General features: G+C 48.6%; 1 protein-coding gene across 5 annotated transcripts in view; it reads right to left on the reverse strand.

The window, feature by feature from the left end:
• The window catches only part of LOC111836732 (CCR4-NOT transcription complex subunit 4), a 28,159-nt gene extending 10,963 nt beyond the window's left edge, over positions 1-17,196 (reverse strand). The window contains exons 1-12 of one of the 5 annotated variants that reach the window (XM_072710865.1): positions 16,962-17,187; positions 15,478-15,575; positions 15,057-15,142; positions 8,493-8,740; positions 7,285-7,482; positions 5,360-5,446; positions 4,789-4,890; positions 3,024-3,149; positions 2,527-2,651; positions 1,408-1,617; positions 804-861; positions 143-398 (exon numbers count right to left, since the gene is read on the reverse strand). In XM_072710865.1, coding sequence (XP_072566966.1) covers positions 143-398; positions 804-861; positions 1,408-1,617; positions 2,527-2,651; positions 3,024-3,149; positions 4,789-4,890; positions 5,360-5,446; positions 7,285-7,482; positions 8,493-8,666 — 1,336 coding nt within the window. In that variant the 5' untranslated portion in view covers positions 8,667-8,740; positions 15,057-15,142; positions 15,478-15,575; positions 16,962-17,187. Of the gene's footprint in view, positions 1-142; positions 399-803; positions 862-1,407; positions 1,618-2,526; positions 2,652-3,023; positions 3,150-4,788; positions 4,891-5,359; positions 5,447-7,284; positions 7,483-8,492; positions 8,741-15,056; positions 15,145-15,477; positions 15,576-16,961 lie in introns of those variants that run through there. The other 4 variants (XM_072710869.1, XM_072710863.1, XM_072710875.1 and 1 more) reach the window with 4 other exon arrangements.
• Positions 17,197-17,555: the final 359 nt, after the last annotated feature.

The following is a 17,555-nucleotide window of genomic DNA, read 5'->3' on the forward strand; positions in this document are numbered from 1 at the left end:
ATCAAAATCTACATTTCATGCATCCTTTATGGAACCGCAATTTAAGCATTTAGGAAACATTACCAGAATACAAAGTACCCAGTATCAGACAAGAAAGGGAGCTGGATTTAAGTCCCCGCCTGACCCAGCGGAGTTTGCCCACCTGACGTGAAGAGGCTGTGTGGCTCCGGCGCCGTCGGCCAGTCGGGGTTGCTGTGGGCGGAGCTAGGGAAGGGGGCGTGGCCACCGGGGAGGGGGTTAGGATGCCGGAAGTTACTGTTGTCAGAGAAGAGAGACTGCGATTCTGCGGCCGCTCCCTCGAAGGGCGAGCGTGCTGTGAGGTTGGACAGGCTGATGGGGACCACCAGGCTGGGCTTGGGGAGGCCGGGGGGAGGCGAGGGCGAGTCGCTATTGGAGACCTGAGAGTGGGGTGGGCAGTTAGCAAGGATGAGTGACAGCCCAGGGACCAATCAGACATCCAGAGGCCATTCTATCACACAGGGATGTACTGCAGTACAATCGCATGTCTACCTTAAAAGAAAAATAGTCTTTCATATGATGTTTGACTTCCACAGATCAAATTACTGAATCAGAAATATTTATCAGGTGCAGTAAAATTCTTCTAATAACCTTCATATACTTTCGGAAAATGCTAACAAGCGTCTGCAGAAATGCACTAAACTGGTACATAAAACACAAGACGTGTTAGGGATGCTACCTAAAGTGACAAACAGTGTAGTGCTACTTTCCCATCAGTGTCTGAAGTGCTAAGCTAACAGCAGTGGGGGGGGCTGGGCCCATTGTGAGGCAGCAGTTAGACTCACCAGCGGTAAGCTCTCCCCGTTACCTATGCTAATGGCTTCTGGGGGCTTGTCGCTCGGGCTGGAAGAGAAACGCGATGTGAGTGGGTGCATCAAACACTCCCGCACCCATAGCATGAAACAGAGGATCATGGGAGGTCAGGAGGGTCACATGGGAGGAGATGTCATGACAGAATGGCGACTACATAGAGATTAAAGGTGTGCAATCCTACTTTGGACGTAAATAAGCACCTAGATTGCAACGCATTCAATTAAATACACCGATATACACATTTCACATTAAATAAGCCAAAAGCCTGAGACACATTAAAAGCAGAACCCACCACGTTTGGGATAAAAGCAAAATAGTCATATATGCTGACAGAGGACCAAGACTGGAGTCACCCATCCTTTTTTGGACAAACATGCATTTTGCTACCATGGGAGAGACTCAGATGCACAGAGACGACAGCAGGTCTGTTACCCACTAGACTTAAAGGAGTAAAATGGGGTAATTCTGACCCACATTCCCATCCAAACAGAAAGTAGCCCCTCACATAGAACAGAGTGCGTGACCCCCCACGACCCAAAACGAACACCCACATGTGGAATCAGGAGGGGGACCCACCTGGCAAGGTCACAGCCCGAGGAGAAGGGGGAGAGGGCGGGCACCGGGCCCAGGCCCAGCTCGGCCTCCTGCCCGTCCGGCGTGGTGTGCTCCGAGTCGGAGCTGCCATCCAGCAGCGGGGGCGTCTTCCGGTGGTCAATGCCCAGCCCGTTGGCGGTCTTGCCCGAGGTCTGTAACGATGGCCACGCCTCTTTGCTGTTGCTGTTTGGCCTGGGGAGGGGGCAGAGGCACAGTCGAGGCACCCAGTGAGGTCACGAACATGACGCACATCAACAACTGGTTTCACACATGGCCACCGCGGTGAAACCTAAAATGCAGCGCTGGCATTACGGACGGACGTGGGCAGAGGCAGCATTGTGGGAGCAGAGGCTGCAGTTCGGTATCCGTCCCCAGACTTCCAAAGTCAAATGAGATTTTCATTATTAATACTACTATTCCTACCATTATCAATAGACAAGCCGAACTCCCCTCAGGGAGCCTCACACAGCCCACATTTTTGCTTCCTCCCAGCTCCTAACATACCTGTAATAGGTATCTGGTGCTCCTGTTTGGTGCAGGGAACAAAAATGCGGGCTGTCCCGGGTCCCCGAGGACTGCGCTGAGAACCACAGCTCAGCCCCGAGGACTGCGCTGAGAACCACAGCTCAGCCCCGAGGACTGCGCTGAGAACCACAGCTCAGCCCCGAGGACTGCGCTGAGAACCACAGCTCAGCCCCGAGGACTGCGCTGAGAACCACAGCTCAGCCCCGAGGACAGCGCGGAGAACCACAGCTCAGCCCCGAGGACAGCGCGGAGAACCACAGCTCAGCCCCGAGGACTGCGCTGAGAACCACAGCTCAGTAAGAGAACCACAGCTCAGTAAGCGAATCGCATCAGTAACCTCTTGGTAGCACCTTCACCAGGAGCTCCATGCAGCCCATAAACCATCTTTAATATGTCCCTGGTTAAACTCGCTGTGCGACTCCGAGGTGCCTAAATGGCTTGTGACTGACCACTGTCATTCAGGGTGTCTCCGCCTTACTAGCCCCGAGACGACCGCAGAACCTCGGTGCCCTCTAGTGGACGGGCCAGGCCCCGAAGTTGACTGGAGGACGGATGGGTGACACAGATGAGTGGTACCTTTGTAAAGAGCTGGATTTTCCTTTTGACTTCTCCCCCCCGGGGGCTGAGGTCTGCAGGAAGCTGGGGTTCATCTTGTATAGCTCCTGAAGCAGCTTCTGCTCGTATTCCTGGTGCTTCCCCGCCTGTGGGAGGTGAAGACCAAAACCCATGAGGACTAGTCCCCATCCAAGAATAACATCTGGTACAGTCTCCCGCACCTAAAGTCTGGGTGCATGGAGGGAGAAAAACATCCACTCCAGAAAAGCCCCTGAGACTCCGGTGGCATGAGGGAAAAGGGGGGCTGTCAGAACAGATGAGGGTCCCAAAACAATGAGAGTGGTTTCCATGACAACCCCATGGGAGGATTGTTGTATTACAACAGGTAGGAGCGGAGGAGCTGAAAACTGCCGTACTTGGACTCAGCACTTAACACACATTTATCACTGCCCAGAGCCAGCCGAAACAGCCTTCCAGTAGGGGGTGCTGCTGCACAACCGAGAGGTGGAGAGAGATACCTGCATCTCCTCCTTAGTGAAACTGGCCGCCTCGTCCCCCAACTCATGCAGGTACATGCAGTCTGGCTTGGGGCACTGCATGCTCTTCAGGAAGTAGCTGCAGTACTTCGTTGTACCTAGAGAGGCCTGTAGGGGGCAAGGGAGAGAGATCAGTGAGGGGGGAGGGAGATCAGTGAGGGGGGAGGGAGATCAGTGAGGGGGGAGGGAGATCAGTGAGGGGGATCAGTGAGGGGGATCAGTGAGGGAGATCAGTGAGGGGGATCAGTGAGGGGGATCAGTGAGGGGGATCAGTGAGGGGGATCAGTGAGGGGGGAGGGAGATCAGTGAGGGGGATCAGTGAGGGGGCAGAGAGATCAGTGAGGGGGATCGGGGAGGGAGATCAGTGAGGGGGGAGGGGGATCAGTGAGGGGGATCGGGGAGGGAGATCAGTGAGGGGGGAGGGGGATCAGTGAGGGGGATCGGGGAGGGAGATCAGTGAGGGGGGAGGGAGATCAGTGAGGGAGATCAGTGAGGGGGGAGGGAGATCAGTGAGGGAGATCAGTGAGGGGGGAGGGAGATCAGTGAGGGGGATCAGTGAGGGGGATCAGTGAGGGGGATCAGTGAGGGGGATCAGTGAGGGGGATCAGTGAGGGGGGATCAGTGAGGGGGATCAGTGAGGGGGATCAGTGAGGGGGATCAGTGAGGGGGCAGGGAGATCAGTGAGGGGGCAGGGAGATCAGTGAGGGGGGAGGGAGATCAGTGAGGGGGCAGGGAGATCAGTGAGGGGGGAGGGAGATCAGTGAGGGGGGAGGGAGATCAGTGAGGGGGGAGGGAGATCAGTGAGGGGGGAGGGAGATCAGTGAGGGGGGAGGGAGATCAGTTGGGTAGCAAGCTGCCAGCGAATGTGATGAGTCAGCATCGAGGTGGGGGGGGTGGGGGGGTTACACAAGTGATAAGATGCAAGTCGATAAAAATCCCTCTGAGGTTAAAATATTGCCAAACGCACACTATTAAAACTAAATAAAACCAATAAAACTATGCAATCAGCACCTTTGAATGTATAATCTTACGGGACATCTCCAGTACACAGTAATGGTTACTCTTCGTAAAATGGTAATTTGCTTGCGCTTAAAGACTGATAGCGTGCTTGTTAAGGCGCCGCATGACGGCCAGGGTCTTGGTGAGGAACGCTCTCGCACGTTCAAGAGAAGAGCGGAATGCAGCCGGGTGTGGATGAAACAGAGCGTTTGCGTGAAGCTCCAGCTGTCTGCAAGTTTACCACACTGGGGCACGGGCGCGAGAACCAATTACCACTAGCACTATTAATAGTAAAAGGCAGCCAGCACATTTGGAGAGAACAAGCCGTAAAGACGCTGGTTTAAGTCTAATTTGACAAGTGTTACCTGCTATGATGATAAAATTATTTTTTTTAAAAAAGGGCCACATGTCATCACGCCTGTTCAAGGTGTCATCACATGCACTGGAAGGAAATTAACTTCATAACTCTATGCTTGTGTTTTTCTTTGATCAGTACATATTTCTGCATATAAGCAAATAAGGTGGCAAAATAGGGGTGAAGGAACTGCATTAAAAATGAAATATCGACACAACATCAACAGAAGTACGAGATTTGCGTTAGAATTTGGACGGGGAGCGCGGGGACGGGGGAGGGAGCGCGGGGACGGGGGAGGGAGCGCGGGGACGGGGGAGGGAGCGCGAGGACGGGGAGCACGAGGACGGGGAGCACGAGGACGGGGAGCACGAGGACGCATCACCAAGGACTTACTTTGAGTGTTCTGCCATCCACGACGACATTGTTGACGCACTGAATGGCTCTGAGCGCATCTTCGGACCGTATATATGTGACGTAGGCGCTGGCACTTGGACCCTGCAGATGAGAGCAGAGCGGCATCACTCTTGGACGTCGTCTTTCTGGATGGTCCTGCCTCATCCTCTTTCAGATAGACGCTGCAGGCTTAAGGCTAAAAGGCCGACTTACACCTCGGCGTCGAGCCTATGCAGAGCTAACGCCATGGCCTAGGCTGTTCCGGGCATTTATACCCGTGCCAGTCTGCACCGACGTGCCCTGCGGTAACTTTTCTGGGGAGATGTGCATCGGGCTACAGTGTAGGCTATGGTGTAGGGCACGTGGCCATGCCATACTGATGGTGCAGATTCTACACAGACATATAAATCAGCCTTTACAGTGACAAGAGATGGTGTCGCACACGCACACACACACGCACACACACACACACGCACACACACACACACACACACGCACGCACACACGCACGCACACACGCACGCACGCACGCACACACCCCTGCCTGGCAGTGTGGAGCCCTGCTAATTACCTGAGACCCCGCATATGACGTGCTGTTATTTATCACCACTTTATGTATCTTCCCAAACTTCCCGAAATACTCTGGCCTCTTTAGAACCTGGAAAGATAGGGAGACGGGGAGAAAGAGTAGACTGAGGGGAGATATTTAAGTTAATTACACAGCTCAGAAGTGCCCCCCCTCCAAATCATGCTTCACATTTGGGGGCTTTATTGCTGCTGCTTTACTACTTTGCTCAAGGGTAAAACTGCAGGCCCCTATTGGGCTCGGAACCGGAAGCCCATCGGATAGCCCTGCCTGACAGGCAGCAACCCCAGTGGGTCAACTGGTGTCATGGGTCTATGAAGGCACATGGAAACATCTAAAGTCACTGGCACGGCCACCCCCGCCACCAAGCTTGGTGGTAGGAAGGGGGTCCTTAGTCATAAAACATGAAAAGCTAACGACTACATTCACGGCAGCAGAGGGACGTGTGATGATATGAGTCAGGAGTCACGCAGACTTCGAGTCAAGCGTCAAGCTGCCTCACAAAGAGGGAAGAATGACGAGAGTAAACAACGTCCTGCTGGGGGTAGGAGGGTTTGAGGTAGAGGGCCGGCACGCTCGCGCCTCTACAGCAGGGGGCGCTCAAAGAGCTCACTATTTATACACAGATTAATACATTTACAATGTACCTGAACAGACAAAAACAGAGCAGACAGAGAAAACGCGCTACCTCCCAGAGCGGATGGAATAACCTCCAAATGGCCCTGCAAGTTTGGGGAAAGTGTGGACTGTGGTACACTTCAAACAATGAAAGAAATACGTTTTAAAATGTGCTAATTTAAGGAAATTGATCAAAGTCAATAATATTTACTCAGATCCTGCCATGCTTATATGAGGACTACCGGCAGGATGACAGCTATATGAATCTTGATTTCTAGGAGGCTGGGTTGCTCGACGACCCAATCCAATCACTCGTCACCTCAGCTACTAGCGCAGTTCCAGACGTTTGCACCATCAGCAAATGAGCCCCTCGATGGGCCAAAACCGACCTTATGCAAGAGGCAGACGGCACTCACGTGCCTGGGGTCTAGACGTTCCCGCTCAGCATGGGGTTTGGATGTTCCCCTTCAGCCCAGGTCACTAATCTCATTAGCTGCTTAAGAAATGTGAGATTTCAGGAAAAACTGCGCCATTCGCGCTAGTGTGCATCACCAGGCTTCCAATCTTGCTTTCCTCGAGTGTTTCTCTGACTGGTGTGAAAGCTCGCTACAGGAAAACCATTACAGTCCGCCGTGCAGAATTCATTTTAAGGTATAATCAGGAAATCACATAAAAGAGAAAAAGCGTAAAAAGAAAAAACCATCAGACGCATGAAGACCGCATGCTTGGTTAGAAAAGGGTAAATCTGCGAATTCTAATAGTAAATAGACTCAGATGAGTGACAACCACTTAATGGGAGCCGGTATCAGTTTAAGAACCCGAGAAAATGGGCTGGGGAGCAAAACAGGATACGTGACAGGTGATGTAGAGGGAGGGGCTTCTTCTCTATATCCAGCAACTGTCTGCTGAACAGCAACAGATTGGGGGTAGAAGTAGCCCTAATTAAACTAGGGTCATATCATTGTGCTGTATACACACATCATAATGTGCAGTGCCTGTCCAGTTATAAAGTCAACCAGAAAGACCCTGCAAGCCAAGCTCCTATTCAACTAGCCATGAATTAAGCAGGAAAAATACCAGCACAGCTTGCAACTCCCGGAGCCAACTGCTGCAGTCGGTTTCACCGAACCGTTAAACACAAATTAATTCTGACCAGTTAGCCTTAGGGTGTGAGGGGATTAAACGGGCCCGCTCGCCCGCATGGGGACGGGTCAGCTCGCCCGCATGGGGACGGGTCAGCTCGCCCGCATGGGGACGGGCCCGCGCGCCCGCATGGGGACGGGTCAGCTCACCTCGGGGTCGGCCAGCCTTTGTGACAGGCCCACCACGAACACTAGGTTGCGCTGTACGACACGCACGCTGGCGAGATGCTTGCGGTTTTCTGTGATCTTCTGCTTGCGCTCGTTCTGCTTTTGTTTCTTCTCGCTCTTTATCCGCTGGAGCTCTTCCTGTGACAGGGGTTTGTAGACTGCCGGATCTTCTGGATAAGGCTACGGAGAAAGGCGGAACCGACTAAGAACCGGAATTACTGATACAGGTAGAGTCTCCACATGAAAGGTACGGTTGGAATCGACGTATTTCATAACGTACATGCACAAAAAAAAGGCCATCAAACCTGCACTCCAAGGTATCTCTACGGCGAGTTAACTAGTATCCTGCTAGCTGACCCGAGAGAGTAGGTGCTTTTTGATTACACATGTTCCCAGATCAGCTGCATTTAGTGTTCTGTAAAGCCACTGCCTGCAGGTGCTAAAATTCCTAGAATTTCCCAGTTCTTTGATTTCAACCGGACTTCCATTGAGCTGTCAGCCCTTGCGGCAAAGAGCTCAAGGTACCTGGTTTAAATAGGTTCCTAACTGCAAAGTATTGATTCCACCCTCCTTGTCAACAGGAAATTCTGGGAAAAAGCTTGTTTATCAATCACTGAGCGCTAAGGCCACCTAGCTACCAAAAAAGCTGATTTAGTTAAAAGAAAAAACAGCTACCAAGGCAAAGACCATTTTCAAAACAGCTAAATAATTTAACATACATAGGCAGCGACAGAGGCTCATTAAATGTTACTCAGATGTGAAAATGAATCCTGCACAAGCAAGTAATCAACCTGAGGCGAAAGATGCAATGGTTCTGTATGTGGGCAGCCATTATGAATTTAACCAGCCCGCTGCCCAGAAGACTGAACTACAGCTAAAACACCCCCACGGCATTCTAAGATAACATTGTAAAGCACGCATCAAATGAGTGCCAAATTCTGATACCTACATTAGAATATTTCAGAACACTGCGGTTTGAGAAACCACTGAAACACAAGCTTTCAAAAAAAGAAAAAAGAACAGGAACTTTCTGAATTCAAGTCAGCAGGTAAAATGTCAATCCAGGCAGCTGAAACTTTGGCAAGCAAAGTGAAAGACACAGCAAGGAGCGCGAGGAGGAAGCCGGCGAGGGGGCAGCACAGCCCGGGGCAGCACAGCTCGGGGCAGCACAGCTCGGGGCAGCACCGCACCTTTCTGCAGGCGGGACACAGCCCGTTCTCATCCGTGCGGATGCGGTGCCAGCAGAACCGGCATATCTGGTAGCCACAGGTGCAGGGGAAGAAGTTGACGTCGTCGATCTCCAGGGGCTCCATGCAGAGGGGGCACTCCATGGGGTCTTCCTTCACCTCGGGGCTGCGGGACATCCTACGACGCGGGGGTGGCGGCGGCGGCGTCTCACAGTGGCGCAGTAGTGTGGGGGGAGTCCTGAGCCGGGGGGCTGCAGGGAAGGACATGGGCAGGGAGACGGAAGAACGTTGTAGAAGATCATAATCACCTACAGAGCTGAAGACTCCATGAATTGGGGGGTGGAGGGGTACAGGAACTCCAACTTACACAATACCTCAAATACCTTACAAGACACCTTGTTTCCCAGAATCCATGCAAAGCTGTTTCCACTTACACACTACTTACTATCCTGAATTGTGGGTACCATTATAGTACAAACATTAACTCTCATATCTCAGAATGTAGGGTACCCTACTCCAGTCTACAACTGGCAATACGCTTGCTAAGTAGTACCTAAAGACCTCAATTTAACAAAGTCAGCTTATTAAACCCAGTCTTCACTTAGACGTCAGTTAAAAGCATATAGAATGTCTAGGCATACTGTAACCCTGACAGAATGCTGAGCGAAGGATCCTCGACTCAAAAGCAACCCACATCCGGGTGTACAACTCATACCCGTTCTTCTATACCAGGGGTGTCAAACCCCAGTCCTGGAGGCCCGGAGCCCTGCACTGGTTTACCATCGTTTAACACACCTGATTCAACACCACAGCTCTTGAGCTGAATCATTTGTGGTAGAATAGGAAAGAACTAAGCTACACAGGCCTCCAGCCCCCCAGGACTGGAGTTTGACACCCCTGTTCTATACCAGGCATACCAGACAGGCAGCCACACAATTCGCCCTAAAACCAAGAGCCTAAACGGGGATTCCTGGCCCTGGAAGTGGAGCAGCCTGTGAATGCTTGTGTGAGGGAGTAGGCCTGGAACTGGAACAGACAAGCACCTACTTCAGGAAACGGTGGCATTTCTAAGACTGAGGAAATAAATATTGTGGACACATGGGTTCGTCCAGTTCTGGCCTGATAAACGTATACAAGGATCATTACCTGCCAAATCACACAAGACTCTACACAAAGAAGTCTCACTTTATAGAACAAGTGCCCAAAAATAATCAGTAAACAATAGCTTACAAAGGCATTGCTGAAAGGCCACTGGACAACTTCTACATTACAAGACTCCAGTTTATGTACCAACACAATATGGTGAACAGGTCCCAACAACTTCTTCCAGAAGGTCAGCCAGCTTATCATCTGAGTGGGTAAGACAGACTTGTCAACAGTCTGATGCACATGTGGAGATCAAATCAAAGCAACAGAATGCTTAAAGGAAAACTGAAGATGTTACATACAGCCTGATGTCTCTTCAAGTGCCAATGACAAGCACAAATACAATTGTCCAGGAGAACTCAGTGTTGTGTATTATCAGAACTTATATATTACATATTATTTAAAAAAAAAAAAAAAACAAACAAACAAAAAAAACTTCTGATAAAGAATGGAAAGACGGGTGCTGACAAAAGAAAACGTGACCAAAAAGGTGGCCTCACCTAGGCTACGATCAGGTGGATCACGGCCCCCTAAAAGGCGAGTGAAGATTAAACATGAAAAACAAAACCTTTGAAGCAGACTCCTGTGGTACCGCTGCTGGCAACCTTACTTTATTCTGTATGAATCTGGCAACTAGAAACTCAAGATGAAACTGCCGTAATTTACTTTTCTATACAATGCCTGCTTATTGTACCAGCCATAACCCACAGGTTTGAGTCCAGCAACGACTGCAAATTGCTATGGCAACAAGGAAAGTCACCTCTATTTTCGTGGCTTAAAATGACATTTTAAATTTGTGTGTGCATACGATATTTTTAGGGATGCAGTGTGACTTGTGAAAAATTATCCAATCTGCAGACAGTCATTCTTGCACAGCTATGATGGCCAAGATTTGGGGAAAATCTCTCCAAAGATTAATCAGGTTTTGAAGAGCGACCAAAAGTATTTTCTGAATGAAACTGACAGATGTTAACCCAGATAGAAATTGCACACCTAAAAATGCTACCAATTTTAAGTCTTAATGTTTCACTGGAGCCCGTTTGTACTTTCATTTTATGAGTTTTGTATTACAACCTGCAGAGAGCACCTGCAACTGCTGCCTCAGGAGCTCTGTGGAAATGCAATCTCAGCCCCTCAGCACAACAAAGGTACGAGTACCCCGCCTCCAGCCAATATGCTCTCCTCTTCTGCCCTGCCTGCCAGGACCATACAACTCTCCTCAAACCTACTGACCGTGACAGAGGTGAACATGGCCGCTCCCTGGCACCACTGTAGAGTCCTCCAGCTACAATGGAGCCGGCTAGCCAACAGCGGACAGAAATACACATCCGGCTACAGCTTAATAACTTGGGTAGAAATGAGATTCCTGGTCCAGGAGGTCCTGCACAGCACTGTCATTCCACCTCAGAGCTGAAGAACTAATTATCAGCCTGACCGAACTAATCTGCAGCTCTCTCCACACTGAGGCCGAAAGCAGTTTAGAGAGCTTCATACTATGGCCCACCAGGAATAGGAATGCAGACTTTGGGGGCATGGAGATCCATTCTACTCAAATGCTTGGGGCAGCAGCCAGGGAAAGAGACAATATCCTTTCTGTTTTCAGTCCGGCAGATCATTTGACCACAGCCACTGCACTTCATATGCAAAAGTAGCACGCAATTAAAAGTCGTGAATGTCTAATAAATGAGAACTATTAAAGATGATTTATAATGTGGCTATATTAGCACATGACACTGACCAATACAGCAAAACCCAAGATAAATTTGACAGTGACAACAGACCAATCTAACCAACCTGGAGTAAGGACCTCAACTCAAGCACCGATCCAATCAAAGAAATGGTAACAAGATGGCTGTCTTTATAAATCGCATCGTGATCCCAGGAATCTGTCTTGCTAGCAAGATGTTGATGCCGAGATCATATTCTAGAAACATCGAATGATCATGGGGCAGAGATCACACGACTGATGAAGCATCAACGCAGTAAATTAAAAAGAACGCCATCATCCCACAACATGACCGAGGCCCTTATCTAGACCAGGACTGCAAAGAGGGGTGCAGTTTGGAGGGTGGGGGCAACTGAAAGGAAGGAAGGGCGCTAAAAATACCCTGCCCAGGCTAAAAAGCAGGATCTCACTTTAAAGGGAAGACAAGATGAGACGGGGTGGGGCCAGGGTAGGGGTCCCCTCCCCGAGTGGACATTTAAGGCAGGATCAATCCGACGTGGCAAATTTGGCTCCCACAGGCCAGGGAAGCTAATTCAGAGTCTGCCTGTAAGGAATCAGCCCTAGAGCAATGCCAGGCAAGCTGGCACTCAGCATTAGCAGGATGAGGGCATTAAGTTTCTTCCAGACTCGGGGATGCCCTGCGCTTCTACCGTAACATCTGCCAAACGGTCCCATGGCAAGCCGCTAAAATCCCTGCGATTAACCAATCGCACACAAGCATTCCCAAACTTGAAGCTAAGCGCCTTTTGAAATCTACGGCACGGTGGCTCAATGCATCACAAAGACACGGCTCAGTAAGGGGACAGCTGTCTGCTCTGCGGAAGCCCTGAAAATGACACAGACTCATAAAACTTCCGACAGACCTTTCTTAAATTCGGTTTTAACATCAATGGACCACATGTCTCATGTGTAGCTCCAGCTGGTGTCAATGTCTTACTCAAATCTTCATATTAGGCTTGCTAATGGGACAGGGCTAGAGCTAAAGCTCAACCCTGTGCCCCATGGCTTTTGATTTTTCATGGGGAAGGTGACAAGGCACCAAACCTCCACCACCTCCATAAACCAAGTGAAACACTCTGCTTAACATTTCACTGCAATACAGTGTGTGACATTATGAGAAGTAGGAGCAATTAAGAGGTGGGGGGAAAATAAAATATGCCCCTCTGTTAGACAAACAGCCACTTTCCATATTGTTGGAACCTTGCTGCACCACGGCGGTGGGACAACAGCTCCAGGGGGGGAAAAAAGTGCAAAGAAACCATCCACAGCTCTTCAACTGGCAAAAGCTGAGCCTCTCACAGTCATATTAACCCTGGCCAGGGCAACACAGGAAAATCACTCGGAGATATAAAATGAATGTGACTTCTTTTCCTAAACTCTGAGTTTCACAGCAGAACATAACCTGATAAATCCTGACTAAAGGAAAATTTCCAGGAGATAATTCCCTATAGATAAAGAATCAGCTACAGTATCTCAGCAATAAGTGATCGATGTGCAGCGTGTAATGAACAGCAGACACACTGCCTCAGCTACAGGGAGAAAGGCTGTAGCAAGTCCCTAGATACCAGTGCATATATTAGAAAGAGCTTTTACAGCTCATATGATCAAAGAATGAAGGAGGACACAAAAACAAAACATGCTAATATTTAGTAACAGGTGATGCAGGTACCTAAAACACCTGTCCACCCAGCCCCAAGTATTTTGAGCAGCAACACAAGATTTTAAAAAGTAAGATGACGAGCGTCTAAACAAAAGCAAAGTGCAACATTAGCTGGAGGCTACAGAAGTTTATTCTGGCCTTTTCTGGCAAAAACAAGTTAGTCTTGCTGGAACTGTGACTGGTAGAGCACCGCAAGTTGCGGCAGGTATTTGAAACGAGCGCGGAGAGACAGCCCACGTGGGGAATGATGGTCTCGGACAGACCTGTGTGAGATCATGACAATAGTACACTGCTGCCTTTCACAGCTCAAATCCTTCTATTTATGTTCCAGTCACACAGCCAACCATGAACATGCAAAATGAGACACTTCGACAACGTGCTAAGGCTGTTGTGTGTACAGGCGAATTTCAGTCCACTGTGTACCAGTTTTTTTCTGCTGGACAGAACATTCCAGAACACAATAAAAACCAATTTCTGACAGCAATCTGAGGCAGAATAAAGTTCTTCTAGCCTCATATTATATCGGAAGCAGACTGAAAGACTCATGTGCAGTGTTTACAATGTGTCGACCATGATCCCATGTCAGCGTACAGATCCTGCCTGAAACATGTGTCTGTTGACAGACATTCATCGGAACCAGTCATTCAGAAAACCTGAAAATGGTTTGACAAGACATGCAGTTCCTGATAAACAACATGAGTCAGCGTGACGTTGGTTCACATGGCCACGAGGTCTAAGAGGAAGCAATGACGGCACACCAACAAAAGCTCCGTTTACGAGCGCCGTTTAAGCCAGATTAATCCACCAGGCAGCACGTGGCCCTCCCACTTCCTGGTCAGATAAAGCCGGCGATTGGCTCCTCATTGTTCCCGCTCCACTGAGCTGAAAACAATCCAGCTCTGCCAGGGTTTGGGGGGGGAAAAAAAAACCCCGTGACAGAATGACATCAAACCCCAACCCTTTCCCAGTCCCCAAAAACCAAGCTCTGAACCAGAGCCAGGCGAGCACAGAAGAGAGGAGAGGGCAGGCCTACTCAGGATTACATCATCAGCAAGGGACTGAGAGGCACAAGGAACTCCATTCTCTAAGCACTGCCAACACCAATAAAACACACCACCGAGGCAAAGGCTCCGCTAACAGCTGCAGCCTCGTAGCGTGGGCTGTAACAACCTGTTCGGATCAACAGGTGTCAGAGGCACTGACCATGAACTGGAGGGAGAGCAGGTTAAGGAACCGGACATGTTACCAGAAGGCCAACGGTTAAAACACACTAAGACAAACTTGGGTGAGGCAGTCAGTGGGAACTACTTCAGTAAACATCCCACCATGCACATTAAATCAGTGAGATAATCTTCATACGTGTGGTTGACTACGTGAGAATTTACTCAGTTTTCAGTTTATGGAATTTCAACTTTTACCACACTATGAGGCATATCTTTGCCCCTCTGAAAGTTGTATAGCCCTATACTGAAGAGATAGAGCACCCCAAAAGCCGGGCTTAGGAAAAAGAACCTACACAAGAAGTAGAAATCCCACCTGGTCAAGAACTACTACAGTAAACACCACGAGCAGGTGGGGGGAGGGGCTTCACATAATGTGCTGGGAGTGATGCTAAAAGTCACCATGATGGGAGCTGTTATGACCCATTTCAACTAAGATCCTCTAAAGGGAGGGGATGCAACTGCCCTGAAAAGACATCAAGGAATAGCTACCGAAATACTTCCAAAACTACAGCTATGCCCTACTTATGAGTGTTGTGGAAGAGGGGGGTGACAAAACTCTAACCCAACAAGTTTGATGCAACACATACAAATGTAGATCTGCACACGTGTTAGGGACCACAGTGTCAAAGTGTTAATTGTGAACACAAAAACACACAGTTGTCTAAATGACTACCAATTAATATTCCATAAATATTCATCTACATTAGCACCCAACAGAGTGGTCTTCCTACATGTAAAGCCAACTGCATCTCATGCCAAGTACAGGTCACAACCGGCTAGCCTACATGCCACATAGGCGGACGTGCCCCTACCCACAACCAATGCAGGGTCGCAGCAAGACTGGAGCCCATCACAGGAAAGGCAAGGCAGGGGACACCGTGGACCGGATGTGACATCACTACAGGATACAGATTTAGATGAAAACAAGTATAATTTAGACATGCCAATCCACTGAAGCTGCATAGCTATCATATTTGAACAAATTAAAGCAATGCCCAAGACATATGGTCTAAGGATTTAAAGCAACTGCATATGTACTGAATATATAAAGAAAAATAAACTTCATCTGTCAGAAAGAAAAACATCACAGTACACTGCAATGCACTGAACCCACTCCTGTAATTCATCACCTAATCAGCAAAAACCTGTTTCTAAATAAGACAGATATGCACTGTGCAGTAGAACAACATGGTTGAGGTGGCTCTAGAAGAATTTCCACATCGTGAAACATACGCATTAATCCCAGGACCCTACTGTATCTTTTCCCAACTGCTGTATTTTCCCGCCAAGTGAGTAGGTTGCAGGTGACACTTCTGGTCTTCAGATGTCCCCTTAGGCCAAAGAAATGCAGTGACATTCAGTAAGAAGCTGCTGACCGAAACCCAATAAAACTTGTTTTTATCCATCTCCCAGTGGTCTGACTACACTTTATTTTTCTGTTCATTCAGTTTGCTAAAAATGCATTTTAAAGCCTTACAATCTAGACCCGATATTATTATATATGGCACTGATGACAGATACAATGTATGATTTATTCCTCATACTTGTGAGGCCTTTCTCTCTGAGACAATCCCTGACTACTGCGAATGGAGCAATTTTATTAAACGGCAGGCACTCTTCATATGTGCTGAGTCTCAACGGTGACACAAATAGGTACTTTTGATTGACTGGTGTTTTTACAGACCATAGGATACCGCATCTTTAGGTCGACCACCCTAAGAAAATGCAACCCCAAGCCCTTCAAGGAAAACCACCGCACGAACCCGAAGAGCGTGCTAGACTGAACTATTTAACGTTTTAATTGTTAAATGTATTAAGGTTTAAGTGTGTTAGTCCACCCGACATTTAACTTGGTATCAATGAATACCGTCTGTCCAGGTTCTAAGAGGAAGAGGAAATGTTACATATGTAACCATTAGTTAGTCTACCGTTCACTCGTTTCGGGGGCCTATATTTAGGGATTTATTAAGACATAACATAACGCTCACTGTACGGTTGGACGGGTCCGATAAGCGGACCAGCAGTCTGGTTCGGTCGTGAAAGCAGCTCACCGGTCAGCTAAGCGGCGCTAGGTAGCCACCAGGCTAACGGAGCGGCGAACAAGAGGGGTCGCTGGTAGCAATCAGAAGAAGGGAGCGGAATTAGCAAACGGCTCCAGTCAGTACCGAACAGCCCGGTACCGATCAACATCCGTGCGGCGCGTAAGTGTATGCGAAGCCTCCCCCACCCCCTACAACTTGGGTCCATTAGGACGGAAAAAGCCGGTCAAGTGCAGCCAGGATGCAAAACAATCCAACATAAAATCTAACAATAATAAAAACATAATACTCCCTTCCCAGCTCACCCATGTATTTAAAATGATCAGCTTATTCCAATTAACACAAAGTAAAGTGCACCGAGGCAAGCTTCGTTCTTAACAACCAGGAGATGTATTTAGCGACCAACTAGCCGGATAGCCAGTGATGCCAGGCGCCGTGTAGCGGTAGCCGTAAGGCCTGCGCTGCCCGGCAAAGCCTGAGATTTTCCTGCGCGCTTCGGGCGGACACGGGCACTCAATTCGGGCAGCCTATAACTTCATTGCCTCCCACATCTGGGTATCGTTTAGAAAGGGTGGCGAGTTGGTGAAAGATGAACTTGCACACGTACACGCATAGTCATCCTGTTATCTTACGTGATAATTTTAACTGGTTTATGGCGATAGTTTGTGGGATACTCACCCCTGTCTCTCTATTGCTGGGATTCCTCTCCAAGGGAAATCACACCAAATGGGGCGGGGATTGATTTATCTTTCTGTACTGCCCAGCACTGTGTAAGCAAGCAACTTCAAATCTTAGTGCGTTTATTTCTCAGATCTGATATGATTTGTTGAGAAAATACCTTGCTTTTCCTCTCAGCCTTTCAGTGTATATCAGCAGCACCTTCCAGCCACCATCTTACATTGAAATGGGGGGGAGGGAGGGGGTGCCGACCATTCACAAGGCACTACTCATGCGCAGAGTGGAATACTCATTTATCATGGGTAATGTAGTTTCTTATGTAAACGCAATTTCTTTAATAAACAATAATAACGCTGTTTTAAAGACCACATCTTACAATTTGAAAATAAAAGAGCTATTAAAGAATAAAAAGAATATAAGTATAATATAAAAGATATAGTGTAAAAAACGTGGTGTTATATATCTAATTTAACTCCCCCATTTCATAATTCTCACTATTCCTGTAAGAATCAGAGGTATGACGCTTGGGTATGATGGCTGTCGTAGTGTACGGATTGGGAAACTGATAAAAGCTGGAGTCAGAAGACTTAAGTA

The sequence above is a fragment of the Paramormyrops kingsleyae genome, chromosome 1, assembly GCF_048594095.1.
Source record: "Paramormyrops kingsleyae isolate MSU_618 chromosome 1, PKINGS_0.4, whole genome shotgun sequence".
Taxonomy (NCBI): domain Eukaryota; kingdom Metazoa; phylum Chordata; class Actinopteri; order Osteoglossiformes; family Mormyridae; genus Paramormyrops; species Paramormyrops kingsleyae.